This window comes from Nipponia nippon, unplaced genomic scaffold (assembly GCF_047370975.1).
Source record: "Nipponia nippon isolate SJK-2023a ecotype South Korea unplaced genomic scaffold, ASM4737097v1 scaffold_26, whole genome shotgun sequence".
In the NCBI taxonomy this organism is placed as follows: domain Eukaryota; kingdom Metazoa; phylum Chordata; class Aves; order Pelecaniformes; family Threskiornithidae; genus Nipponia; species Nipponia nippon.
Genome location: NW_028262343.1, coordinates 436249 through 463659, shown reverse-complemented (window position 1 = coordinate 463659; position 27411 = coordinate 436249). Strand labels below are relative to the sequence as shown.

The following is a 27411-nucleotide window of genomic DNA, read 5'->3' as shown; positions in this document are numbered from 1 at the left end:
TACGTGTGCCGGATACCGCTGTCTGTGCTGCTGCTGTTGCCGCGGGCTCTCCTCCGCCGCAACCCCCTGAAGAGGAGCCCTTGGGAAGCGGTGCTGCCACGGGCTCCTGGGGCAGACGGGAGGCAGCCGGAGCCATGTTAGGTAGTGGGGCTAAGGCGGCCAAGCCCTCCTTCGTGTCCTACATCAGCTCGGAGGTGCAGGGCGGGCGGGGCGCTGCGAGGGAAGTGGGCCACGGGAGGTGCGGGCTGTGGAAAGGAGGGCGGGGGAGCTGTCAGGCTGCTGCAGCCCTGGCCCGCTGGGTGGCGGGGAGCCGTCCGCGCCCCGGCGCGGGCCCGGATGGGTGTCTCGTCAGGGCCGCGGGTAGCCGTCGTGCGCAGCTGAGCGGGAGCGGCAGGCGGGGAGCGCTGGCCCAGCCCGCCCGCCGGACTAGCCCTGCGCTGGCTCCTCCTGGGCTGCCGTTCCCTTCGATTCGGTGCTTGCCCCTCTCTCGGGTTTTGCTACAGGAGTTTTCCGCGGGGAGTTCTGAAGAGCTTCGTGGTGTGCCTTTGGGCCAGGGACGGGAGTTTGGCTGGAGTAGAGAGAGTGCGAGTGTTGTTAGGTGTGCTGTTTTGGGGATTGCGTGTCTGGTGCCTTGAGGATGCTTCCCTGAGAACGAGGGGGAAGCATCTTACTTGATGCTTCTTGAGAAAGCTTAAAAAATGTAGTTGGCTAGTTAATTCGAAGCTGATTATTTTTCTGGAACTTAACTTGAATTGCTTTTTGTAAGCAGTGAACAGATATTAGGCTGTCATCGTGACTATTCAGCTTGTAAGATGGGACTTTCTGAACCTGCTTCTTTTCTTAGTGTGCCTTAACATCATTCTCAATGTGTGCTCTGTCTTTGCAAGCTCCTTATTTTCAGTTCTGTTGCTGTAAAGCCCTGGGTCTCTTTCCTTAACAGCTCAGTGTTGAACTCGTGAGTATGTGTATCTTTTCATATTGTTCTTCCTGTTATCCTTTTGCTTATTTATTGAAATTTCTGTTGGTAGTTTGATTGAAGTGGCTTTAGACTCAATTTACTGAGTTCATGTTGGTATTAGTTCAGTATTGTTATTTAGTATTCCTTCATTCTTACTCCTAGTAAACAAGTCTGTTCTAGGAAGATCAGTCTTGATGAAAACTAGCCATTTGTGCTTCTTTTTTTCCTCTTCATGTCTCTTTGTAATCTGTCAAACTGGTTCTTCTTAACTGTTCAGTTCTCTTGATAGATTCTTAAGGAAGAGATTTTTTCTCTACCTTGTTAATTAGTACAGAGTTTGTCATTGATAGGACCTTGGAGAATATGCTGCTTTTCACTGCATCTGCAATACTGATGCAGAGTTGTTATAGCTTAAGTCAGCTGTCCTATTTAAAACTTATGTCCTTATTTTGTGGTAGCAACTCTGTTTTTATATGTTGTTCAGCCCTGGTAACTTGTACTTTCATCAGTTTACTTTAAAAGCTTTTAATGTTCCTTGTATTTCCCAGTGAAAATGGATGTAAATGATAGGTACGAAGATTTCTTGAGTCTACAAATAAATCTCTGTGTGAGGTTAGTCTTTCACCTTAGGAGAATATGATATATAAACACACAAAAAAGTGTATGCTGAAGGAACTGAATTTTATGAAGGTAAGAACTTCACTTGTTAGACTTATCGAAAGATATTTCACTATTTAAACAAGTATGCTGGATGACTAATGCTTACTGGAAAAATGGCCAGTGGGAAAAGGTACAAGTCAAATATGTAGTGCAGTAAGATACCAAATAATACAGAGTATTTTAACTTGATTATAACTACAGTAATGTAACTCTTCAAATATGATCCTGATGGCTGTAGGAAGAATAATGAAGGTATTTAATGTTACAGGATGAAGCTTTTCATGAAATATCCTGATGCACCAGAGCTTGCAGTCATTCACTCTTTATTTATTCATGCTGCTTTTAACCATCTCCTTGATGCACTTAAGCTTAAGAATTTCATGGGCTCTTGCAGCAGAAGCTTTGAAATATAGATCTGACTTCTGACATAAAATTGGTGTCTCTTTCACAGCTTCAAAAGCTTAGTGAAACTGAGATCAGATGCCAGGAGCGAGTAAAGCAAGTTTAACTTTTTGCTCTGTTGGGTATTGCTGTCTTTTTGATAGCCTATGACTGCCTCAATGGGATAGTTACACAGGAAGCTGAAGACTTTAGTGGTTTCTATGAGGATTAAAAATACAACTTTAGATATATGATGAAACCTGTGAGGCTATTTGGGGATCTGGAAAAAGCATGTTGATATCCTAAAATAAGCAGAAGTGAGCATCTCTCAAGGAACTGTATTCTGTATATACATGAGAAAAATAACTTTCTGAATACGAATTTCTTGTATGTGTTAACTTTCATGTAGTTAATTTTTAAAATGGAGGCTAGACTGATAGAACAGTGGAAATACTTCAGTCCCTCTTATGTGGAAAATAGTTTGGTCAACTGGGAACTTTCCTTTCATCAAAATAGTGTAACTGCTATATTAGGGCAGACTAATATTCTGCCTCTTTCAGTAGCAGATACCTGCTGCCTATGTTCTTCCCCAGGTATGTTTAGTATCATGCTTCCTCTGGTAGACCCTGTCAAAAGGTGGAAAACAGCAGTTCAAGGACTTTGTAAGCTTGAGGTTACATCTAAATAGCATTTGAGTTAATGATGGACTTGTCTGTGAACTTATGGAGCATTTCCTTGAATATGTTTATACTTCTGACTTGCAACAAGATTTTCTGGCAACCACTATGCAGTACAGAGCAATATAGTAGTGTTATGCTGTATTCCTTCTTGCTTGCAACCTCCAGATTCATTGGGCTTGTCCTTGTTCACCTGGAAAGTTGTTTGAGACCTTAAGCTGCTCCTTCTAGGTTAGGAGAGCCCTACAGTAAGAAAATGCAACAGGCAGAGCTGAGCTTTGTTCTAGCCACAGCTTGTTTTGTCCATCCTCAAATACCTGAGGGACACACTAGGTAATGTTCAGAAAAATAAAATGAAGTTAGCTTTAAACTGCTTTTGGGATTTGTCTGCTTGAATATGAAAAGAAACAGGACCTCCATTCATGTTAATATATGGCAATATAGAAGTAAGGAATGAACGGAATGCTGTTTATTAAAGGAACAGAAGTGACTTCCACTATGCTTTTCCAGAATGTCTGGAAAACAGAGTTTTTGACATCTGACTAAATATAACCTAGTTATGCTCTGCTATATGGAACCATAGATTAGTCAATGTTCTTTAAGAGCAAGACCATAGGATGTTGATATTAATGATACACTTCCCCTCAGGACAGACTTGGCTACCCTGCAGGAAGTGGGGTGAATACTAGGGTATAAAAGTCAATTTTTTTGACATGTCTGATCATAGACTAGGAATATTTGCCTTTGGAGACACAGAAACAAGAACCAGTGAATTACTTCATGATTTCTAACTCTAATATTTCAAAACTGAAAAAATTTACAAGGCTAATAAGCTGGATCATATTTTACTTAATCTCAATTTGAATAAAAATTTGGGTGTTAAACTTGATTTGAAGCTTAATGTTACTTTTTGTGTGTGTATTCTTCAAAGTTAAATCCTTCGTGTTAATTCTTATAGGATATTCTTGTATTAGCCCTTAAACTTTAAAAGACTTTGTTCTGCTTCATGCTGCTTGTCCCTGAAATCTGAAATGCAGTTCAGGCCACTGAGTTGTGAAGGTAACTTTCATACCTCTTGTGCTTTGTGTCTCAAATTGTGCATTGCTTTTAGCTCATAACTACTACAAATACTCGTCCCTTGTAAGTCTTGGTACAATGTTGTACATTCTGTAGTGATTACTTTTAAAATAGTATGATGCTTATTCTAGATTGGAGTGGTGGAATTGAAGGGTGGCATGAGGAATAGAAGTTACAAAAGTGGACAGCTGGGCTGACGTGGGGGAAGCTGGGCACTGAAGTCAGAGGAGACGGACAGAACAATGTAAGGAAGGAAAGCAAGCATTTAGAGATTATTTTCAGCACTGTTATTTAATTAAAATGTGGTAAGTATCTCTTCTGGATTGTATGGAATTGTTGTGGTTTAACCCCAGCCAGCAACTAAGCACACAGCCGCTTGCTCACTCCTCTCACCCCAGTGGGATGGGGGAGAGAACTGGAAGGGTGAAAGTCGGGAAAAACTTGTGGGTTGAGATAAGAATACTTTAATAATGGAAGTAAAATGAAATAGAATAGTAGTAATAGTAATAATATACAAAGCAAGTGATACACGATACAATTGCTCACCACCCACCGACCGATGCCCAGCACGTCCCTGAGCAGCGATCGCTGCCCCCCGGCCAACTCTCCCCAGTTTATATACTGAGCATGACATCATATAGCATGGAATAGCCCTTTGGCCAGTCTGGGTCAGCTGTCCTGGCTGTGCCCCCTCCCAGCTGCTTGTGCACCCGGCAGGGCATGGGAAGCTGAAAAGTCCTTGACTAGTGTAAGCACCACTTAGCAACAAACAAAACATCAGTGTGTTATCATCAACATTATTCTCATCCTAAATCCAAAACAGCACTATACCAGCTACTAGGAAGAAAAATCAACTCTATCCCAGCCGAAACCAGGACAGGAATACAACAGGGGATTAAGCTTGTTTGACTAAGAAATAGTATTTCAGAAAATACCAAGTATGTATTCTGTTTTGCTTCTGAATGCTAAGTATATGCTAAGCATGTGCACAGGTATTTCCTTTTCTGCATGAAATTCCAGTGGAACTGTTAGACATAAGTTTGAGTTATTTTACTCAGGAATACTGTATTCACTTGGAGCACAACTAATTTGCGAATATTTCAGTATACAGTTTGACTTCTACAACTGATAAAGATAAATGTATAGTTAAGAAAGCTATATCAGCCCTCTGTTAGTCTTTTAGTGAAGTACAAGTAAATAAGAAAAACTGGAAATTCACAGCAAGCCTCACCATGATGTAGAGCTTTCCTGTGGAGAGATTACTTGTGAAAACTATAGAACGATATTAAAATATCCTGTGTTTTCACACTGTTGTCAGACTTGAAAGAATGTATGTTTCAGCCAGTGCTCTTGAAACCTTGGAAGTGATAACTGGCTCCTTCATGACTTGAGTCTAGTAGACATTGTTTTTCCACTATGTTTACTAAAAATCTTGTTTTCCATTGTTGGAATTACCTCTAGCACAAATGTCCATCCATAAGCAAATGGAACCATTTCTGTGGGGTAAGGTAGGTTCAGAACTTATTATACATTGGGAAAACTTGTATGTATTTCTTCTCTGAATGCAGCAGTGTTCAGCCTGAGCTATGTTTGCATAGTAACTTGGCTGACAAGTGTGAACTTTGATTAAAAATACTTGTACAAGATCCAGACTTAGAAGTCAAAGGCAGCAAATTGTGTTTTGTTTTCTGTGTTAGCTACCAACTGTAGTTACAGATTTCTTTCTTCACGACACCATCACTTTCATTTTATAACCTTTGCCTCTTTTCAACCTGTCTTGAAAGTCTCTGCTGTTCTCATGACATGGTTTCCTGGTGGTTTTAGTTTTGCTATGCAGCCTTCAAGCTTTGAGTCTTCTGAGTGTTGAGAGCAAGTGTTTATATGAATGGCAAAGGGGGTCTATTTTTATGCTTTTGGGGGCTTCCAGTTAACTAATAGCTTTCCAGAAAGATTCCAATGCATGTGAAGTGATTCTGACTTGGGGGAGGAAGTTCTGAACTGGCTGAACAGGAAGGGTGTAGCATGTCCTCTAGTTTAATAGTCTGTCAGCTGGAGATTTTAGCCCAACTATCAGTGCCTAATATCTAAATATTCTCATGTCTGTGCAGCAGACACTCAAGTGACATCAGTGTACCAAGTAGTAAAATAGAGGTTTTGGTGTAATCACCCGCACAGGTTGAAATGTTTTCAATATCTGTATATGTATGGATTGTTGAAAAAATTATAAAAATTGATTTTTTTTTAAATGGAATACTGTATCTTTAGGTAAGCTGCATGTGGAAAACTGTCTGTACTTCAGTTTGCCCTGTTTCTTAAAAAGATAAAATTGGGTTTGTTTTTTTGGGGGGGGGGGGGTTGGGGGGGGTTTTGGTGGGTGGGTGTGTTTGTGTGGGTTTTTTGGTTTTGTTGTTTTCTTTTGTTTGTTTTTTGTTTTGTTTTGTTCTGGAACTGAAGACCAAGAACTAGTGTGGAAACTTACTTTCTAGTTGCTTTGCTTCTACCTTGAGTTATTTAGGCCTTTCAGTGCCTTGTTCACTGTTTAAGATTTTTTTTTTTTTTTAAATTTACAATTCTTTCTTTAAAAAAAAAAAAAGTTTTCCAAGATCAGGAAAGATGAGGTACTAAGATAAAATACAAGTAAAAGCTTAAAATAAACTAGTATTGTTCTGTTGGGGTTTCTGTACTTATAGGAAAGACCAAGAATCTGGCTGATCACATCTATTAAAACCCGGGTTTACTTTCTTAAACTTGAAGTTCAGTTCCTGCTAATTTTAAGATTAGAACTTTGACCATTATTTATGCAAGCTTCTGTTTGAGAACTTTAAAATATCCCTGGGACCTGTAAAATAAGCAACATCTCCAGTCAAAGCTATGAAAAATTAACTATGATGAACTTGTAATAATCAACTCAAATGTTTCAGCATTCTTAAGAGTTTAGCAGTAAGGAAAATTGAAACAGTTTTCAAATTGTTCACTGACTGTATTAACTACTCTTCAGTGAGCTTTGGGTTCCCCTTCTCACCCCCCCATCCCCGAGTACACACTCGTATGGTTGCTCTTTGCAACTCCACGTGTTGTTCTCCTACTGGTTAGAATATGCCATGATACAGATACTTCTGGCTACAGAACTTTTAAATGTGTGCAGTTGAACAGTGTTCAGTCCACCTTGAGTAATGTTAGTAACCTGGAAGGTTCTCAGTGTACTGATTCCAGAAGCTGCCTCTTAGTCTTCTTGTGTAGTAGTGATGAAATATCTTCAGGCATACAGTTATGAGCAGCTGTCAGGAAGTTAATGCTGTGTTTAAGGTAACAGTTGAAATAATTCAATGATAAACGTCAGTTATGTTGCAAGTTAATGTTTCTTTTATACAGGTGAACTGCTGCTTTGTGAGGCAAGCACAGTATACAAGTACATACAAGATGATGTGTTAAATTGTGGCACCTATGGGGAAACTTGTATGCACAAACTTCAAGATTGCTTTCCTTGACAATGACTCTGCTTCAGATGATAATGTAGGAAGACAAGTTTTCTAATTATGACCAAACAGGCTCTGAAGACATATAGTGTGTCTCTGACTAAATAATCATATCTTTCCCTTATATAAGGATACAGAATGAATATAGATTTATAAAACGTTTTAATGGCTGCAGACTCATTTTAATCAGTCTGCATCTGCTTGGTCTATACAGATCCTTCCTCAAGCTCTAATGACTATTTAAGTAAAAATGGTGCAAGCCTGTATGTGGACACTTATATTAGACATAGTTTATAACTCTCTATAACTTGTGAGTTGGTAATTTTGTGAAGCTTAAGTTAAAAGAATGAATTGGTTTGAAAATTAAATAGACAGTTTGTTAAACCTGACTTCTGACTGCTTATCTAGTAGCAATTGCAAAAGTGTGAATGTCAAACATACTTCTAATGTTGTATAACATCTGTCTGACTTGACTTTGGGCTGCATCTGCAGAACCATTTCAGGGTTGCACAAGACAAGAGTAAGCTGGTAATCAGTGGAAATGCTCTAGATAATTGTGTGGCTCGGTAAAGCTCTGCATTATTCCATTCAAAGTCAGGTGTTAACTGCAAAGATTAAAAAAAACTGGTACTATTGAGCTGGCAAACATTTAAAATGCTAAAAAGTCCCCAATCCTTAGAAATGAGCTGTATCTTCTTTCCTTTGTTTTGATAGCTCAATTTGAGCACCTAAAGGGGAGTGGTAATGCCACACCTTCTTAGATGTGCTTAAGCATCTGAAACAGTCTGGTCCATTTAGGTGATAAAAGTAAAGGAGAGCCTAGTGTATGGCTTTTGAGTGCAAGGTGATCTTGACAGTGAAGAATGAGAAGAATACGATTTGACACACAACTGTAGTCAGAAGTTTATTGGGGTAAAACTTCAGGAAGCTTAAATGTTAAAAATTAAGGCTTCTGTAGCCAAATATGGATTTTTTGGACCTTCTGGAATTAATTGGGACAAAGCTACAGAGCCCTTTCCACAGATAATGTGAGATTTATGCTGAAGTTGGTAGTGACCTTGCTAATTTCTGTTCCATCCCTAACTTATAACTCTTAGTTGACTTGGGATGTTATAAACCTATATTTTTCTTAACAAAAGTTCAATATTAGTCACCTGATTCAGAGTGGTGCAGACCTGGAAATAACCTGAATGAAGTTAACTCTGTTCACAACTGTCTTTTAGATTAAAGTAAATTTTTAATCTACCTTATCTTCTTATGGTAAAAGTTTCAACTTGCCATTGTATCTTCCATGGGAATTCTAGCGCTCTCTGGTATTTCAGTGTTAGCTGATGTTGCAGGGTACTTAATTATGACAGATGTCTAAAACAATTGGCCTCACCCATAAATTATGTGGTTATTATACAAGATTTGTGGCTAAATTAACCTGCTGTCATAACTGTTGCTAAGGTGGCTAAATAGAAATACAGGACAAGTTCTCAGTTGAAAATATTAAGACTGAATTGCCGTAACTGATTTTCTGCTGTGTTCTATTCAGTGCAAAACTCATATCCATGATGAAAGAATGAACATTAAATGAAATGCAATATCTGAATATCAGAAGGGCTTCTGGTATGATTGTTAATTCTACATTTAAGTCTATATTATTAGATGCCAGTCAGCTGTACTAGCATACAGTGGTGTTTGCTGCACAGTATCCTGGGATTTAGACTGAATGTGAGGACAGTCGAAGTTCTGTAAGAACTGATTAGTTTCTGTAGGAGAAACTACTCCTGAAGTTATTAGTTAAAGCAGTAGTTGACAGAAGGTGTGTTATTAAAGATCAGACGGAAGCAGTGTGTTATACGAAGGCATTCTATCTTTGACTTGAGGCTTTCTGTACACAAGAGATTTTGCTTGTTTACCTTAATGAAAAGTAACTACTTGATTTATGAATGCTTTCATGTTAGAGTTTCTGATAGTCTGCAGAGTTAACATTATTGATGTTTGACAGATGGAAGAAACCAAACTGTGATGTTTGATGCTCTTGAGGACTGGCGTGATGAGTTGGAGTGGGCCAAAGGGAATGTGAAATACAAAGCAGTGACTACCAATGAAGGTTACAGACTCTCTGAAAAGTAAGCTTGCCCTGGTTAATAGTGAACTTTGGATATATATCTCATTAAGATTTGTGAAAATCAGTGCTACCTTTGATGCTGAGCATTATACAGGGTTGGGTTTTTTTGAGTGGTTGGGTTTTTTTTTGTTTAGTGTTTTGTTTGTTTGTTTGGGTTTTTTTAGGATCTGGTTTCCATTTTGGTTTTTATGGGATGCTTTGATTTGGGACCTCAGGAGGTCATCTTATACAGCCCCCTGCTCAAGCAGGGTTAATTTCAACATTGGGTCAGGCTACTCAGGACCTTGGTCAGTCAAGCTTTGAATATATCTATGGGTGGAGAATATCACCTTAAAATGGAATAGAAAATATGTAGGTCTGGTACCTATGCTTTGTCATACTTATTGGTCAGCATGACACTTTCTCAGTCCTGTACCTGTACTCTAGTAAAATTTCAAGTTATGTGCACTTGAGATATTCTATTGTTTTGGGAGGCGGGGGGGAAGAGTAACTGGTTTAAAGTATATCTGCAGAATGTACTGATGGATGTTAAGTTGCATCTCCTTTAGTGGAAGGTTAGAGATGTATACTTCTAACAATTTAGTTAAGTAGTATCTATTGGTGAACCCTTTGGGATATATACAAGGCTTTGTATGCTACTGTTGTTAAATAGTCAAATCCTGAAAGGTTTCACAGACCTTGGAAACAAACACCAATTTTCAAAGAACTAAATCTTAACTATTTATTCTAGAACTCTGTCTTGAGAGACCCAAACTGAGGTTAAGTACTTATCTTTGTTGCTTCTGTGGGCCTTGAATATAAATAATGTTGGCTGATACTGGAAATTCATTATATATTAAATGACATCCTTGAATTGTGATGCAAACTGCTTACAAGGCATGGAAACAGAACTAGTTATCTAATAGTACAAGGGTATCTTTGAAACAATGAAGAGTGAGAGAACCTAGGCGGTCTTAACAATTAGTCTTAGATGTTACAATTAAATGTAGGACTTAATCGCAGCCTTGGAAAGGCAGGGGAATGTTGCAGTGAAAATAATGAACAGCTCAAGATTGGAAGAAAATACCTCAATACCTCATCCAGCTGAAAATAAAGGGGAGGGTGTTGAGGACTATAATTATCTAGTAGGAAAGATTATTGTAGCTATAAGAGTGAATATATAATTAGCATGTGGGCTAGAATACTCGCCATCATTAAAAGGAGCTTGTAGCTTGTTCTTCATGTTTAAAGTGCAAGAAACTTTTTTTTATCTTAGGCTGCCTTTGTATTTTGTTATTCCCATATGCATTTCTGAAGAGAGTATCTTTAAGTATGAAGGCAGAGGCATTCCTGTAAGTGTATATATGTGCATGGCTGAGGGTAAGAAGTCTTATTGAGAAGACAAAATTTCAACTAGCATTTCAGGTGTTACTGCATATTATTTTCAGAACTTGTTTTTAACAGCTCACGCTTATACCTAGTCATCTATAGAAGGGGAAATAGATTTTGGTAGGAGAGGTGCTCAAAGTACACTGTTTAGAGGAATACAGAATAAAGCAAAATATATATGGTTCGCAGCCCCCACTTACTTACATCAGATGTCTAATGTCCTATAGTCTACATAGACTAGTAGTCTGTCTATCAATCAGCCTGTTTTTCATGAGATTGAGTACTGACTGGCATCTAGCTGAGGCAGGATGTAGGGCTTGAAATGCTGTTTGGATATTGAGGTGAAGACCATGCATGTGCAGATATAGTTGAATACCTCCAGTTACCTAGCTTGGGTACTGGTAAGTAGTATGGCTGTGATGATGCAGCATCATCCAAGTAGCCTAACTGAAAAACTAGTTCTACCAGTCTCAACAGAAAATGAAGTTAAATATACTGTTTTGCTCTCTGTAGCAAGTTGGCTTTGGCTTTCTACCTCGTACCAGAGTTTAAGAACCAGTAAGACAGAGCAGAAACAAGTAGCAAAGTAACCTCACTTATGAGATCTTACCTTAGTTGCTGTGTGTCCATCAAAATTGCCAAGGAAAACCATGTTCATTTTGTGCTCTTAAATTAATCAATCCATGGAGAAGAAAGTGCTGTACTGTCCTGCCTAATCTGTCCTTTCAGACAGTGAAGTTCAAAACAGTTTGGTTCACTTGTTCTCAGATAGTCAACAAGACAAATTACAGTGGCTGTTACACAGAAACAGAAGTGTTTGGGTTTTTTGAGTTGGTTTGTTTTTATTGCATCTTGCATTGTTCAGAGGCCTTGTAGAACTCTTCTAATTATTTCCAAATCCTTTTTGGGAAGCTAGTGTCAAAATAGCTTGGCCATATTAAATCTGTTTCAGATGGCAGTGAAAGGATGATATAGTTGCTTTTTTCTACCCTTGATGATTGTGAGGTTTCTGTGAGTTTAAAGATCAGCTTGACAGCTTCAAGCAGTAGGTGTGACTCAAGAAATTGTGTAAGGGAAGTAAGAAGCTTTGAGGACTGACTTGCTACAAGGAATACTTGCAACTGCAACCTGATTTAGTTGTGGAGTTGTGTTTTTTTTTTTTAATATCTTATTTCATATGCCTAGATGATCCTTTATGCATAGCTCGTGTGGAAAGGCATGACAGTGTATCTATTGTGAGTTATCTCAAGGCTGAACACTGAAAAACACTGCTGTATCTGTATGGAGAAACTGATGGCCAATATATGAGTTAGTTACAAGACCCATCTTGCTGTGGCATATCTTCCAACATAATTTGGTCATAGACGTTTTGATCAATTTTTTTCACCTATGAGCACAGTTGAGAAAGTAATGTTGTGATATAATCTGACATTTTGTTTCCCTGTGCCTGTATAAAGCTTAACTTAAAACTTGCAAGTGATAACACAGTGTACTGAGGCATGTAGTTTTAGTGCAGATGTAGAAGTTTGCTTCTACTGATGGCTTTGCTGAATACACCAAAAATTCAATAAAGCACAGCATAGAGAAATTTCTTGTAATCACTCAGTCACTTAAGCAAATACTTCGTATAGAACAGTTTATCAACTTTTATCACCTGGTAAATGTCTTTATGCAGATTTGGTGTTCGTCTTGCCATAATGGTGCTGCTCTTCTCAAAATGTCTGCATTTCCCAAAGAACAGGATGACAGCACTTCACAAATGCAAAAAGCCTTCTTGGATGGGTCAGTAATAGCTATTCTGTCCACAATGCTTTGCTTGGTATGGACCTTGCTTCTCTTCTTCCATATATAGTATATCTTTAAGCTTGCATGCATCAGGAAACAAGTTCTCGATCTAAAAGTAGTTTTCTGTAGTGGAATGGGTTTAAGCCCTTGGCCTAATAGCATCATTGGCCAATTGTGCAGTCCTGCACATCACTGAAGGCTTATTTGTGGAGATATCAGATGAATCTCTGTACAAACTGTGGCATATTATTAAGTAAAGCAGCACCAAATCCTGTAGGTCTTAAGTACAGTTAAAGTACTATTAACTGATGGGCTCAATTGTGTTTGCATGTAGGTGAAGTCCAGACTCTTAATCTTTAAACATGAATTTGCAAGCTGTTTTAAATCTCCATAGACTGCTGTCTTCTCAAACTAGATTTGTGTTCTTAAATAACTTTAGATAAAGTGACCTAAAATGGCTGAGACAGTCTAGCAGTTCACTACTGCGACTTTCAGATGCGATGGCAGACAGCACTTTTTTCAGCTGAGTTAGTGAGCTGAATTAGCTCAGCAGTCTGAAAAATGCCAAAGTTAACATAAGGGGAAGAGCTCAGATGCCTAGCTGGGAGCTATGGTAATGAATTGTTGCTTCCCCCCCCCCCCGTCTTTTTAACCTATTGGGTGTCCTGGAGAGAACTTCTCTCTTAGCAGCAAGCTATTAGTTCAGGCCAGTAGGTACAGTTTGTATTGCTTCACAGTTAGCTCCTTGTTCCTCATAGATGGAGAGCCTGTTAATCTGTTAATCACACAGAGCTAACAGGTGATAGCTTGATTAGGCTCTTAAAAACCTCTTTTGTTTTTAAAATTAATTATACTTGTATGGGAAAGGCTTTTGACCCTTCCTGCAGATTCTCTAATGTTTCCCCCCTAAATGTGGGAGTTTACATGATTTGTAGCTCTTAATGCTATTTCATAATGTGAAAGTAAGTAAAACTAGCAGTAAGCTGTAACAAGGTATCAACTGATATTCTGACCCCTTGTTTGTGGCCATCTGGACTTGGGGCAGTATTGGTGGTTTTCTTTGCTATGGAGTACTGGTGGTTAACCACTGATATTTAAAAAATAAAGCTACAAATTGTCTGTAAGGGTGTGTTAACATGTCATTGTAATAGTAGTCTGAACTCAACCACACAGCAGATGTTTACAATTAACAGCTGCTTTTATTGAAAAGGCTTGTTTAGAGCTGGATCTCCTAGCACAAATTGTTTACTTCAATTTGGAAGAAGTATCATAATCAACAAATGATTGCTTTCCCTCACTTCTCTTATCTGACACATCCTCCAGTTGGTCTAGTGATCTGCATTTCTGATGTGGACTCCTGTAGTTCTCACTTAAAGCAGACTTATGTGCTACAACATACAGGAAACAAAATACTTTGTCATGTACTGGGCAAGTGCCTGCAAGGCTTCACTTTGAAGTATGAGCTAGAACAGCTTTTCCTGAATCTTGACAATAAAAAGACAGCATGACAACAGAAGTATTTACTAAGCTGATGTTCATCTGAGCTCTGGAGCCTGAATGAGGAAGGACATTCTGGGTCTAAACCAAAGGTTCATCTGGCCTGGTATTTTTTTTTTTTTCCTCCTCTCCTAGGGAAAAAATTAGCAGATATTTAGGGAGGTATAAGACAGGTATACTGTCTTGTTTGAGTCCAAACTGTTTCTTCTTTCTTTTACTCATGTATTTCATGAGCAAACCTGACAGCTAGGTATCAGAACGTAATTCGGTTGGTAAGAGTCAAGAAAAAATTATAAGTGTCTGCTGGGAGGTTTGGGTGTTTCTATCCATCTCCTATTTCTGGATTCGCTTCTAAATAGCCTGCTAGTAAAGTAATTTTGGTGTGTCTAGTGAAGAAAATACTTAGTAAAGAAGCAGTAGTAAAAATCAAGTAATGCTTGTAATATTCATATTCGTGCAGTTAGATTTTTATCAGTGTAACAGTTAAGAGCAGCAAAACTTGTCATAATCTTGTAGGCAAGCTTCCAGCAAGTATTTCAAAATGCATGGAGGTCATTAGCTTTCCAGGGTATATATCTTTTAGTCTTACAGCTGTTTCCCAAACCATGCCTATTAACTTTGTCTTCAGAGATAATAGTTGGTGCATAGTTTGACTTGTGAAGCAGAAGGCTTTAATCTCTTGATGATTTGATTTAGTATCTATAAGACAATTGGCAAACCTCCCTATGAACTCCTGAAGATGGATGACTTGTCAAGCAGCCTTCCATCTCTGCAAGATATCCAGACTGCACACACAAGATTTAAACAGCTGTTTTTGATAGGTAAGTCAAACTTTAAAGTAGTCTTTCATCTCTAAAGTGACTGAGATGCAAAGCATAACAATGCTGTTTTGTCTCATGAATGCAGTCCTTGTCTTAATTGGTGTCTTGCTTTTGACTGTGGTTAAAAGCAGACTTTTAAATATGTAACTGAAGACTGTGCTTATGACTGGCATGTTAATGGAGATTTGTAGTTCATAGACTTACTACCTCTTGCTAAGCAATCACAGTATTTGAAAATGACTTTTAAAGAGAGACTATAATTGCAGTTTAAATGTTAGCTGGAATACGTTAACTGGATTGAAACTTATGTGAAAGATTTCTCAATCTTCTCTTGTCCATTGAAATTGAACATTAAGTGTTAAGTTTTTTAAGCCTTTGGGTTATGTCAAGAGTTGAGACTAAACGCTAATTAATTTTTGCCCTAGCTTTTGTTACAAACTTGTCACATCTCAAAACATGAGCTTGCTTAAAATTCTGTCACTCTGGCTGTAGAGCTAAACGTAACTACTGTAAATAGCAAGTCCACTTAAAAAGAATAAAAATGGGAGCCATGTGAAAGCATAATCTAGGCTTTCAAGCTCTTTTCTGGAACTCCTTAACTATTTTGCTGTCATGAAACAGTACTTTGACCTCAACTCTTGGCAGAAAAAAGGCTCTACACCACCTTGCAACTGTGCAATGTGCCATTGGGCCATTTTGGACAGTGGGTCTTCTACAAGATGAAGAGGGTAAATGTTGCAATAACCTCTGCCTGGTGGCATGCTGAACACTGGGGCGGTTCACCTACAGCTATTGACGTTGGACATAATGGAACTGATAATCACTGAGGAACTGTATTTTTGCAGTGTAGCCTACAGACAATATCTAAGTCATATTGGTTTTGTACTTAGAATTTAGCTGGTAAGTTGATGTTGATTGCAAATTAGCGTGAATGGCTTCTGGTAAACATGCAGTGAAGATTTTAGTGACACTCTGAAGAGAAGTCTAGGATATATGAGGTATTTGGCAGAGTTTCACACTGAGGATTTTTTCTAGAATACACTGTCAAATCTACAGTGAATCTTTCATACTACTTAGGAGCTAAAATGATTATCTGTATTTTCATGTAGATTCTGGTAACATTCTCCTATAGGAAAAAGGTTAAAGCTTGAATTCAAGTCATTTAACATGTCATCTCATTCTATGATTCTCTCAGGAAATATTGTGTATTTCAATGGTGTAATTGTATTACTGTCTGTCATTACTTGAAACAAAAGGGAATATATTAAAACTGCATTCCAGTAAATGTTTTTGTCTTAGTGTTTTAAATAAGCTTTGTTAGTACACTATAGTTCACTAAATATAGTACTATGCACTAGCAGTCTGAGAAAACCATTCAGGTAACTTATTGCAGAAGTATTAAGATCTTACAGGAATTGACTACCTTACAACTATTTTTTTCAAAGTCTGAACACATTAACCTTTTTTTTTTTTTTTTTTTTTTTTTTTTGTTCTATACATGCCTAGTTAATTTGATTTGGGTAACTTTCAGTGTAACTTAAATTTCCATGCCCAAACTGAAAAGAAGTTTCAGTTATAAAAATCCTCATTAAGTAAAGGAGAAACTATAATACTAGGTAGCTGCTTGAAAGAGGATTTTGATGGGGAAAGCTTGGATCCTCTTAAATTGTTCCTCTTATTTGAAATGTTACAAAGGCAGATGCTGGTTTTGCTAGACTGCTCACAAGTCTGTTTGCCATTTTCCTGCACATCTTAAACATTTCAGTTCTCAAATCCTAGTGGAGTTCACTGTCCTAGAAGATGGGGAGGAAGGGAAAGCTTTCTCTCTATTGTGATGTTATTAAGCAAAATAAAGGGGTAATAAATAATAAATAAAAATAAGGGGTAAAGCAAGCTGGAAGTGTTTTGTACCTTAAAGAAGTTCCTGTTTTGAAGAAGTTCCTGTTTTGACTTGGAGATGACTTTGGCTGAGGGAGAACTACTAGACCAAGCAATTATTTATAGAGGCCTGCACACAAGTGGCTGAGTCTAATCAGCACAATTGAACAAAACAAACAAACAGCCACACTTAATGTGGCTACTCAACTTTTTGGAGTAAAACTGAGTTCTATGCTGTCCATAATGTAAGAGAACTAAAGAACACTTCAGTGTGGAATATAAATGTCATCGCTATGGGTGAAAGCCTGTTATTTCTACAGGAAAAAAAAAAAAAGACAAATACCTTTTCCTTGGTATCATGGTTTCTGGGTGGTTTTAAAGGACTAGAAACTGGTACTATATAATTTTTCCTTGGCTCAGAATGGACAGAGGTCTTTCAAATAGTGATGGCAGACTAAATGTAACATGAGATTTGGGTACAAGGGGATATTCTAAAACTTGTATGGAAAGACGGTGAACTGGGGAATAAAGGGTATCTTACAAGAAGTGCTGTAATGTACGTACTTTAAAGGTTATCATACTTAAAGGTTGGAAGCGAATTTGAAGATGTTAATCAGAAAAGATTGGAGAAAACTACATCTAATGTAAACAGAACTGACTAGGGAGCTTTGAAGATGCATTCTAATGCCTAAGTTGTGGAGAACTTGTTTCTGTGGCCAAGGTGAAATGAATCAGGGAAAGATATATAATATTTTTTTTTTTTAGTGTGTAATGAGCAGGCATGGAGGCAAAAGAACAAAATCAATAGATATATGCTTGTGCACTTGAGGATCGTAGATGCAAGCTGTAGTGTAGGGAAGGGAGGAAGTGTGGTGTATCTCAGTTGTTTTAGTAGTGAACTGTTGTAGACCTTGGGCTTCAAGGTTTGTCTTATGCAGGAAAGGTGATCTGTTCTTGTTTTAATTGACCATATCAGCTTGTGAGAGCTTTCCAGTTTCCGAATACTGGCTTTGATAGAAATAAGAGCAACAGAGATTTAGGTTGCATTTAACCAGATACAAAAATCCTAGTGAAACTTATAAGAGTTTAATGACTTTGTGGTATTGCACTGGCCTCCTGGTTTATCTTAGTTATTCCCTTTTTTGGATGTATTTTTATGCCTCTCTTCAGTTGCAGTGAAAACTGTTTAAAACTTTCAGGTAGTCTTACATGCCATAAATTTGTGTAACCCCCTTCTAAAACCCATTTGTGTTTCTGGCTCTAATAGTAATGACTTTCAAAATCCAATAATCTTATGTTAAGCTTTCGATCATGCTTTAGAGTCAAGGAAACTGGAACTTGGAAGTAAGAATTCCATCTCCTCTGATTAAACTTTTTTCTTTTCTTTCCCATTTTTTCAGCAGATTTACTTACTTGGTTTAGTTGCTATGAACCTACAGCATACTCTTTGTAAAAGTCTATAATACTATAAAACTTTACTGGTGTTTGTAGGACTACTTTACTTCCTTGTTTAGTTATAGGGTGTTGACTTTAATGACATTGATTAGGATTTATTGACTCCTTGGTATTGACTGTTTTATAACAGATGTCTGTTAATTAGCACTGCATATGTGAGTAAACCAATTTTTGGTTTTGTTGTGTTTTTTTTTTTTTTTTTGCAGATAATAGTACAGACTTCTGGGCAACTGATGTGAAATGGTTTTCATTATTGGAGAGCATGAACTGGCTAGAGATAATCAGGTTTGCTATATCTATAACTTTCTGGGTTTCAAATTGCTGTTAAATGCATTTGTAGTGGGTTTTCTAGCTAGTTTCTTGAAATAGGAAGACATTCTTCACCTCCAATAGGAAAGAAAATTAAGACAGGCTTATGGTCCCATTTATATTTCTTATTTCTACAACTTGAGACAGTATTTTTACAGTGCAGAATTATGTTAAGCCTCCTGCATTAAAGGATGTGAGAAGCAGCAGATCATTCCAACTACAACTCTTCCAGCAAACCTCTTAAAACTATAGATCCAGTAATTTCCCTCCTGCGTTTAGTCACCTTCTTTCCAAACTGAAGAATCTTATTTGTTTCTTGCATTAAACCCATTCTGTGTCTCTAACCTTGCCGTTCTTCTCTGTACTCTCTACTTCTGCAATATCTTTTAGGATGGGATGAACTGCAGTATTTGAGATGTTAGCCTACCAAAGATTTAGAAAATGACAGTTGTTCTCAGTTTTGTCCCCTTCCTCTCCTGATTGTTCAAGTTTTTTTTCTTATCGTAGCAGACCACAGTAAGTGCTGGAATTGTGTTGGCTAACTTAAGGCTTGTTATAGAGGAATGTTGAAGGGTTTTATTTGTTTTCAGTGTTACTTTGTGCTAGCTCTGTCTGCCAGTTTATTCTATGATCAGCTTGTTACCATGAAGTGCTGCAGCAGTTTTCTGCAGTCAGCTTCAATTCTTTCTAGTCTGAATAACAGTCAATAAATATTGATAGAAGACCATGTGTTGAGGAGTGCATTGACATAACCAAGATTACAAGTAGTTTAAAGTAAATGCCAGCCTAAGTTCCTAGCCTTATGTTTTTTGAAACTAGTCATTTCCATGCTTGGATCCAGTGCTTACTGGATCAGCCTGTTCTTGGCTCTTGCAGTCAGTAGGAATGCCTTCTCAGCTATTCTAGATGCTAGAACAAAGAATCTGACAACTTCACACTTAAAAAATAAACTGTCAGCTTCTCTTAGTGACCTAAGCAATTGCAAGAATCCTAGTTTGTGTGCGAACTTTTGCTGAAAATACAAACTTTATGAAGAGTTAGGTCTGGAAACCAACAGTGTTACATCTGGGTTTGTGATCTTTAATTATACTCAGTCTTCCTTGTGTAATGATAATCTCTGAATAAATTTTGTCTGCATGTTTACGAGATCTGATTGCTGATCCTTCCCTCTGCCTCTCAAAACCAGATTATGGGAGAAATGTACCATGTAATAGATTAGAACATAAGTGTGGTGATGTTGACTCTTTTCTAGGATAAAGATCTGGCTCTTAGCAATTGTAATACTTTAGTGTGTGTGGTGGCTGGTATTGATCCAGATTAAAGTATTGTATTAAAAATGTACAAAGATAACAGCTGGAAATGCATGACTAATGGCCAAATAAAGATACCTCTTGAAAGTTTGCTCTTGAAGATAAGCAGTTTATTTACAGAAGTTGAGCGTGACTTTTATTGTTTTAAAGGACTAGGCAAGTTTTAGTAGTCTGAAGTTCTAACCCCTTTTAGGGGACACTAATGTAAGAAACTTAACATTTTTATAGCATTTTTACAGTTCACTTTTCCTGTACCATAACAGGCGAGTTTTGAAAAAAGCAATAGAAGTTCCTGAGTGTCTGGAAAGACAGCATACAAATGTTCTCCTTATAGGTAAGAATTTCATGAATTTATCCTATTGTTGTGGTTTAACCCCAGCCAGCAACTAAGCACCACACAGCTGCTCACTCACTCCCCTCACAGCGGGATGGGGGAGAGAATTGGAAGGGTGAAAGTCAGAAAACTTGTGGGTTGAGATAAGAACAGTTTAATAATTGAAGTAAAATGAAATAGAATACTAGTAGTAATAATAATAATATACAAAGCAAGCGATATACTCTACAATTGCTCACCACTCGCCGACCAATGCCCAGTATGTCCCTGAGCAGCGGTCGCTGCCCCCTGGTCAACTTCCCCCAGCTTTATATGCTGAGCATGATGTCACATGGTATGGAATAGCCCTTTGGCCAGTCTGGGTCAGCTGTCCTGGCTGTGCCCCCTCCCAGCTTCTTGTGCACCTGGCAGAGCATGGGAAGCTGAAAAGTCCTTGACTAGTGTAAGCACCACTTAGCAACAACCAAAACATCAGTGTGTTATCATCAACATTATTCTCATCCTAAATCCAAAACACAGCACTATACCAGCTACTAGGAAGAAAAATCAACGTTATCCCAGCTGAAACCAGGATACCTATATATATTAATTTTTTAAAAATTTCTTTAGATGTAGCTTAAGATGCAAAACGTGGAGCATGAAAATTTTCTGAAAGGATATTTTTATGTTCTAGATACATGCTGAATACTATGAAGTCTCTTTATTAAAAATATGCTTATTGTCAACACAGAGCAGTTTATTTTCCTAGTTTAAGTAATCACATGGAAACCCAAACTTAATGTTAACCGCTAAGCTATCTTTTGAATTGGTGATTTAGGTTTGTGGGTTTTTTGTCTGTGTCCGTGTGTCTCCCCCCCCCCGTCGTCGTCGTCCCCGTCCTGTGTCCCGCCGCGCCCCCCCCCCGAGAAACCTAGGATGCGGAGGAGATGTTTCTAGAAGGCACATGAAGGGTGAAGAATGCACGTTGTATGAGGAGGTAATTTCACACCTTGTGAAAAGATGCATGCAGGATAGGAAGGGTAAGGATAACTGGCCTGGTAGCATGGGGCAGGAGGGGCAGACTGTCAGAGACTGAAGGGTGTAGGCATCAAGGTGGTTGTAGTAAAAGTTAGGGGTTTTTGTGGTTTTATTGTCAAAGTGTTATCCTAGTATAAGCATACAAAAAAAGTTTTCACCAAGAGGAGTATTGGAAACATGGATTAACTTATCTCTGATGGTATAACACTTAAGAAATTGTGAGCTTCTCTGAGCTTGAAATACAATTTTGTTTGTTTATGCGAAGCTAGCAATACTTTGCTTTCTTACCCAAAGTTTTAGGAATGGCTTAGTAGATGATGTGGTTTCTGCTCTCTTCTGTAGAAGAGAGTGCTACTGATCTGTGCTGCGTAATCTCCAGTCTTGTTCAAGTGATAATGGATTCATACAGCAGAACAAAGTCAGGGTTTCAGAGCCTTATTCAGAAGGAGTGGCTAACTGGAGGACATGGCTTTTTGGATCGTTGTAACCACTTATGTAAAAGTGACAAAGAGGAGGTATAATTTTTTTTATTACTTACTCTTTAAAAGCTTACTCTGCGTAAGGAGGAATTTAGATGTCGGTCCAGAAGTTCTAATTACTCTGAGGATCTTTAATTGTGGCAGTTAAACACGGACTCCACATATGAGTTTAGGCGAAGACAAGCGAAGACACTTATTTTTACAATCTATCCCTTTTATAATATGATCTAGTGTTCACGAGCAAGCAAAGCTTATTTCATTGGCTACTGTCTTTCGTCCACGCGTCTCTTCAGCATTACTTATTGGTTCTTCAAGCTGGTGCACGCGAATTCCTCTTTCAGGGATGTATCCAATCTCATCCTTATTTTTCTGCCTCTAAGTTTCACAAACTTGTTTGTAACAAGCCTCAAGGGCACAGCTGCATTCCTGTGAACCTGTTTTGTAACAAGCCTCAAGGGCACAGCTGCATCTTGTCAAAGTAAAACACAATCTCATTTATTCCCACATTTAATTTTGTTTTGGTTTATGGGTTGATGTTTTGTACAGTGTGTCACATCTCACCTGGGGAGGAGGGGGGAGGAGTGACAAAGATTCGCAAATCCTCTCGGTGTGGATTAAGGTGGGCCAACACTCAAGGTCCATACACAAACACCAGCTTTAATAGAAAGCTTCCATAGAGACAAATATTGAGTACAAATATTCGATACCTGCCAACCCTCTCACAGTTATATTCACCCCAGCTATGCGGTTTTACAGAAAATCAAGGTAGGCTATGCAGTACTTGACTTCAATTTAACAACTTTAACAACTTAATCACCATAGGAAAAGTGAAAGAGAGAGAGAAAAGAGAATCACCAGTCCTGGATCCAGCGTTGGTCCTGCCAACAAGGGTATTCGGTGAGGGGGGGGGAAAAAAGAGAAGAGTGAGGAGAAGTGAAGGTTCTTATAGAGATGTTGATTCTGCGCAGGGTGCTCGGTGAGAATAATTCCACAAATCACGCATGCACGAGCATGAGCACAAACGTAAACACAAGTACCGATACACACGCAAGCACCAACACACACAACAAACTACAGCACATTTATCAGGCTACATGATTAGTATAAACCCGCCTAAATTTACACTTATTGGTTAGTGATTAACATTTCGTACACTGTTGGTTTACTGTATTTAAATTAGCCTCGCTTGCTATGTAAATTAGCACGCATGCTCCTTTCAGGTGTGGGGGGACAAGTCTTTTCGGTTCTGAATTGAGTCGGTGGTCGTGATCTCCCCTCGCCACATTTACCTTTCACCTAGTTTCTGCAGTTTTATCTTCTCTGGCCACTGTCCAGTCTTTGGTGCCAAGATGTTCACTTTTGTTGGCTTGTTAGCTCTTCTTCAAGGTTAGAGCCGTTAGTTTTCCACAGTTTGTTATCTTTTAGCTCCCTCCCAAATTCCCTTCCCAAGGCACAAGTGGTTAGTAGTTTTGCTAATTGGAAAATTACATCAGCGACCAGTCAAAACCAAGAGGAGTGATACCAGGACTGTCCCCCAGGCAGTAGGTGTGGGGGGGAATAAGATGCTTCACAGACCACAGGGAATGGGGCCGAGGCAAGGCCGCCCTGTCTCCACAGGACTCCCTCCCTCACCCCCACTCCAGGGTACTGTCCGGTCCTGGGTCCTAGCGACCATCGCTCTGCATTGTGGTTTTAGCACCAGGCTGTTTGAGACATATTGTTGTTTTACACTAGCAGTTCTCTACACAGTGTCACTATTTTTCCTGTTTAGAATTCAGCAATGTCTTTATAACTAAACAGAATAAATGTAAAATTTCCCATTCCGTTTTTGAGTCTTTTGAAAGACATGTATTTTGTATCCTTTTAAACTGTGTTAAATGGTAGTGTACATAGAAATAACTCAAGTGAATTGCATATTCTTGTCATATCTAGAGTTTAACTTCATACTGTCTTGCTAAATGTTGCAGTCTCACTTCTCAATTTTTGTTTGTATTTTGGGAATAGATCACATTGCTATACAGAATGGAAATCATAAGTGTAAACTGATTAGTTCTGATCAAGAATTGCTATAAACTAGTTTTGCTTTGCTAACTTTAAAAGGCTGCATAGCAACAACTTTCATAGCAAGTTAATGTGTGCAAATTCAGGTTAAAAAGTGTTCATCTCTTCTGTCAACAATTGGCCAAGGGTAGCTCAGATGATACTTGAGTTCAGCCGAAGTTATATGCAGCAGTTCTGTAGTTCACCAGATTTGCTATCCTTAAGATTTGTATTTGGACATGCTAAATACTATAAAACAAATAGCATCACGGAACATATTTTCTCTGAAACTGATGCAATATTTTCTTTATTTAGGTTCCTGTTTTTCTGCTCTTACTAAATTGTGTTTGGCAGTTGGTACAACAGTATCCTCCAGCATTTGAGTTCACAGAAACTTATTTAACTGTCTTGTCAGACAGCCTCTATGTGCCTATTTTTAGCACTTTCTTCTTCAACTCGCAACATCAAAAAGATACTAATACAGTAAGGGTTTGTTATTTTGTAGATGCAATATATTGAAGAACAGGTTTGACCAACAAGCAAGGAACACTCAAAAAAAAAAACAAACAAAAAAAAAACAAAAAAAACAACACCAAAACCAAACAAACAAACAAAAAAGCCCTAGCAGCACATTTTTCCATGTTTATTTGAAGGGCGATGCCTTGAAGGGTGAATGAGTGCAACTTGGGGTATAAGGAGTCAAGTTCAGGACTTCGGAGTTTATGACAAAAGGAAAATAACTCAGGAATATGTTACTTCTAATGTGTGGCTATAGGTTAATTTTTATTGCTCTCTGATGAAAATGAAGCTCCTTAACTTAAGAATATTCTGCTGTCCTGCATAATAAATTATCTACAAAATTCTTGTATAGTATATTCTGTTTATTCCGAAGTCAACGCTTCCTGAATGTTGATTTACATTTGGTTCATGTTTTTTCTCTAGCCTAAGAAGCCAGAAGCAATGGGAGTATCATCTGCAAGGCTGCACAGAGACTAAAAAAAAAAAAATAGTGAAGAATCAGTGTCTTGCATATAAATAAAGTGCTGATCGTAAAACTTTAAACTGCAGTTAACTTTTGAAGTTTGGAGAGGTTTATTCCACAATCTTGCCCCCGTGTTTGAAGAATTCAAGTGTCTGTCTACTGCCCAGTTTTCAAAACTTTGGGATTTTCCCTCAGGTTATTTAATCTCATTTTCAACTGTGAAAGGCATTCTTGGTGCTGTCTAATTGTGCTGTTTGAAATGAAATACTGTCTGAAGTTAGAGAATACTATATAGATAGCCTTCATGTCTGTACTTGCATCTAATAATGTTGTTCAGCTGTTGAATACATAGAAATCATGAGTGTTGTTGCAACTCTGGCCTCTTCTATGAAAAGCCAGTTTCCTAATTTCACCTTGACTTGGTCAGAATTCCTTTCTAGCAGTCTTATTTGTGACCTGTTTGTTTTGGCAGACTGGTGAAAGCCTCAAGACACAAAGTGGTCCTTTCAAATTTCTTACTGTGTGGGACTGGTCTGTGCAGTTTGATCCCAAGGCCCAGGATTTCCTGAACAACCCTCTTTATGCAGAGAAGCCAAAACCAGATAAAAGTAAACGGAAAACTGCACAATTCAAAGAAAGACATGTGCTGCTTAACTTGTATTTTTGAAATGATAAATATACTTTTGCACAACTCAGTCATACTTCAAATGTACTTATAGTGGAAGCATTGGTGCAAAGTTTTAATTGATGAAATACATGTACACCTCACTCACCTGGATCTGAAGAATGCAGTTTGCACCCACCTCAGTTATAAATCACTGTTTTACAGTTACTGTGCATAGCTGTGAACTTAAGTTTTGTTTGGTGTTTTTTTTTTTTGTACTTTTGTGTAAGTGTAGTGATAACTTCCTCATGGCACTTACCATCCAGGTGAGTTGTACTGACATGTTTGAAGTGAGTTTATTTTGTTGTTCTACAGAGTACCTAACTGAAATACATAGCAAACTTATAATTGCCTCCCTAATTTTGTCTTGAGTGTAACTGGGGTGTGTGCATGCATTTTAGAATCACAGAATATTTTGGGATGGAAGGGACCTTTAAAGGTCATCTAGTCCATCCCTCCTGCAATTGGCAGGGACATCTACAACTAGATCAGGTTGCTCAGAGCCCCATCCAGCCTGGCCTTGAATGTTTCCAGGGATGGGGCATCTACCACCTCTCTGGGCAACCTGTTCCAGTGTTTCACTACCCTCATTGTAAAAAATTTCTTCCTCATATCTAGTCTGAATCTACCCTCTTTTAGTTTAAAACCATTACCCCTTGTCCTGTCGCAGCAGGCCCTGCTATAAAAAGACTATCCCCGTCTTTCTTGTAGGCCCCCTTTAAGTACTGAAAGGCTGCAATCAGGTCTCCCCAGAGCCTTCTCTTCTCCAGGCTGAACAGCCCCAGCTCTCTCAGCCTTTCCTCATAGGAGAGGTGTTCCAGCCCCCTGATCATTTTTGTGGCCCTCCTCTGGACCTGCTCCAACAGGTCCATGTCTTTCCTGTGCTGAGGGGTGGTTGAAGGGGGAACCACTACCACCCACCCACAAAAACAAAACAAAAAAAAAACCCACACCAACCTGTCCAGGGTATGGAGGATTACGAGTGGACTGCCTTGTTACTGGAAAGTAGCACAAATTCAGTAAGAAAAGTCTTGTTTGGGGTAGCCTTTTTTGATTGTAATCTCCCTGTTTTGTTGGTTAAATTCTGTTCTGTACAAAACATTCTCAAGTGAGACACTGTCAGTATGATCTACAGCATTAATTAGGGAACTCTTATGTGATAGAAAGCAATGAGGAGCCATTGAATAAAAACTTCTAAATCAAGTGCCCCTTGATTTGTGTGGCTAGCTTAAACTAAACATGGAAGTCTGTAATAGTTGAAGGCATGCAAAGAATTCTCCTTTTTCAAAGAAAAATGCTTTATTCATTGTTACTTCATTGCTATAGTTACAGTGCAGGGAAGGTATCTTGGAATACTAATTATGCTGTGTGAAGTATTTGGTGTGTTAGCTATTGAAGAGTAACAGTTTTAGACTATATAGCAAAGCAGTGGCTGTGTTTAACTTTGTTGCTTGTAAGTATTTTCTGAATAAAAGTTATGTTTTTCTTTAAAGACGTTTTCTAAAGTCTCATCAATATTTATCTCAGTATATTTCTTTTCTTTCCTCTTAAAGCATCAATGGCACTTTTCTTTGCTATTGACACAAACAAAATCTTCCCCGAAGAGAGTATTTTTTAGGGAGGGAATAGATCATTTAATTAAAAACATTCTGGGCAAAAGAATTGGCAAGTTCATAAATTCTTCAGATGAACCTCCTAATAGCTTCAGGGAATTTCATGATAGCTGGCATAGTAAACCTGTTGACTGTCATAGTCTTCTGTTACCTTGCATTGATGGCCCTGAAATCAGAGTCTGGGCACAACGGTATTTACAATGGATTCCTGAGGCCCAGCTTCATGGTGGTGGTACAATAGCCACAGCTGCCAAGATTTTGGACTTGATGGAGGAAGTTCAAAGCTTGCAGGTGAAAATGGATGAAGAATGTAGTCAAGCTATTTCCAGAGATGTACATGCTGTTCCAATGCTGAGAAATTCTGCCCATTTGTCATCCTTGTTTCCATTTGCTTTACTTCAGAGTGGGTAAAGCTGGTTTGATAGACACTAGCACCTGGAAAGACTTGGAAGATGAAGATGATTTGGTCAAGAGGGATGATGAATTTGTTGATCTAAGTGATTATATGTCATAA

General features: G+C 38.4%; 1 protein-coding gene across 1 annotated transcript; it reads left to right on the top strand.

Moving 5' to 3' along the window:
• On the top strand, positions 1-27411 carry LOC104020655 (myotubularin-related protein 12-like). The gene is given in 10 exon segments (XM_087762389.1): positions 1-141; positions 9223-9346; positions 10601-10676; positions 12389-12495; positions 14692-14816; positions 18356-18434; positions 20032-20102; positions 21462-21634; positions 26838-27301; positions 27303-27411. Coding segments are annotated over 10 exon segments (1335 nt in total). The 5' UTR covers positions 1-134.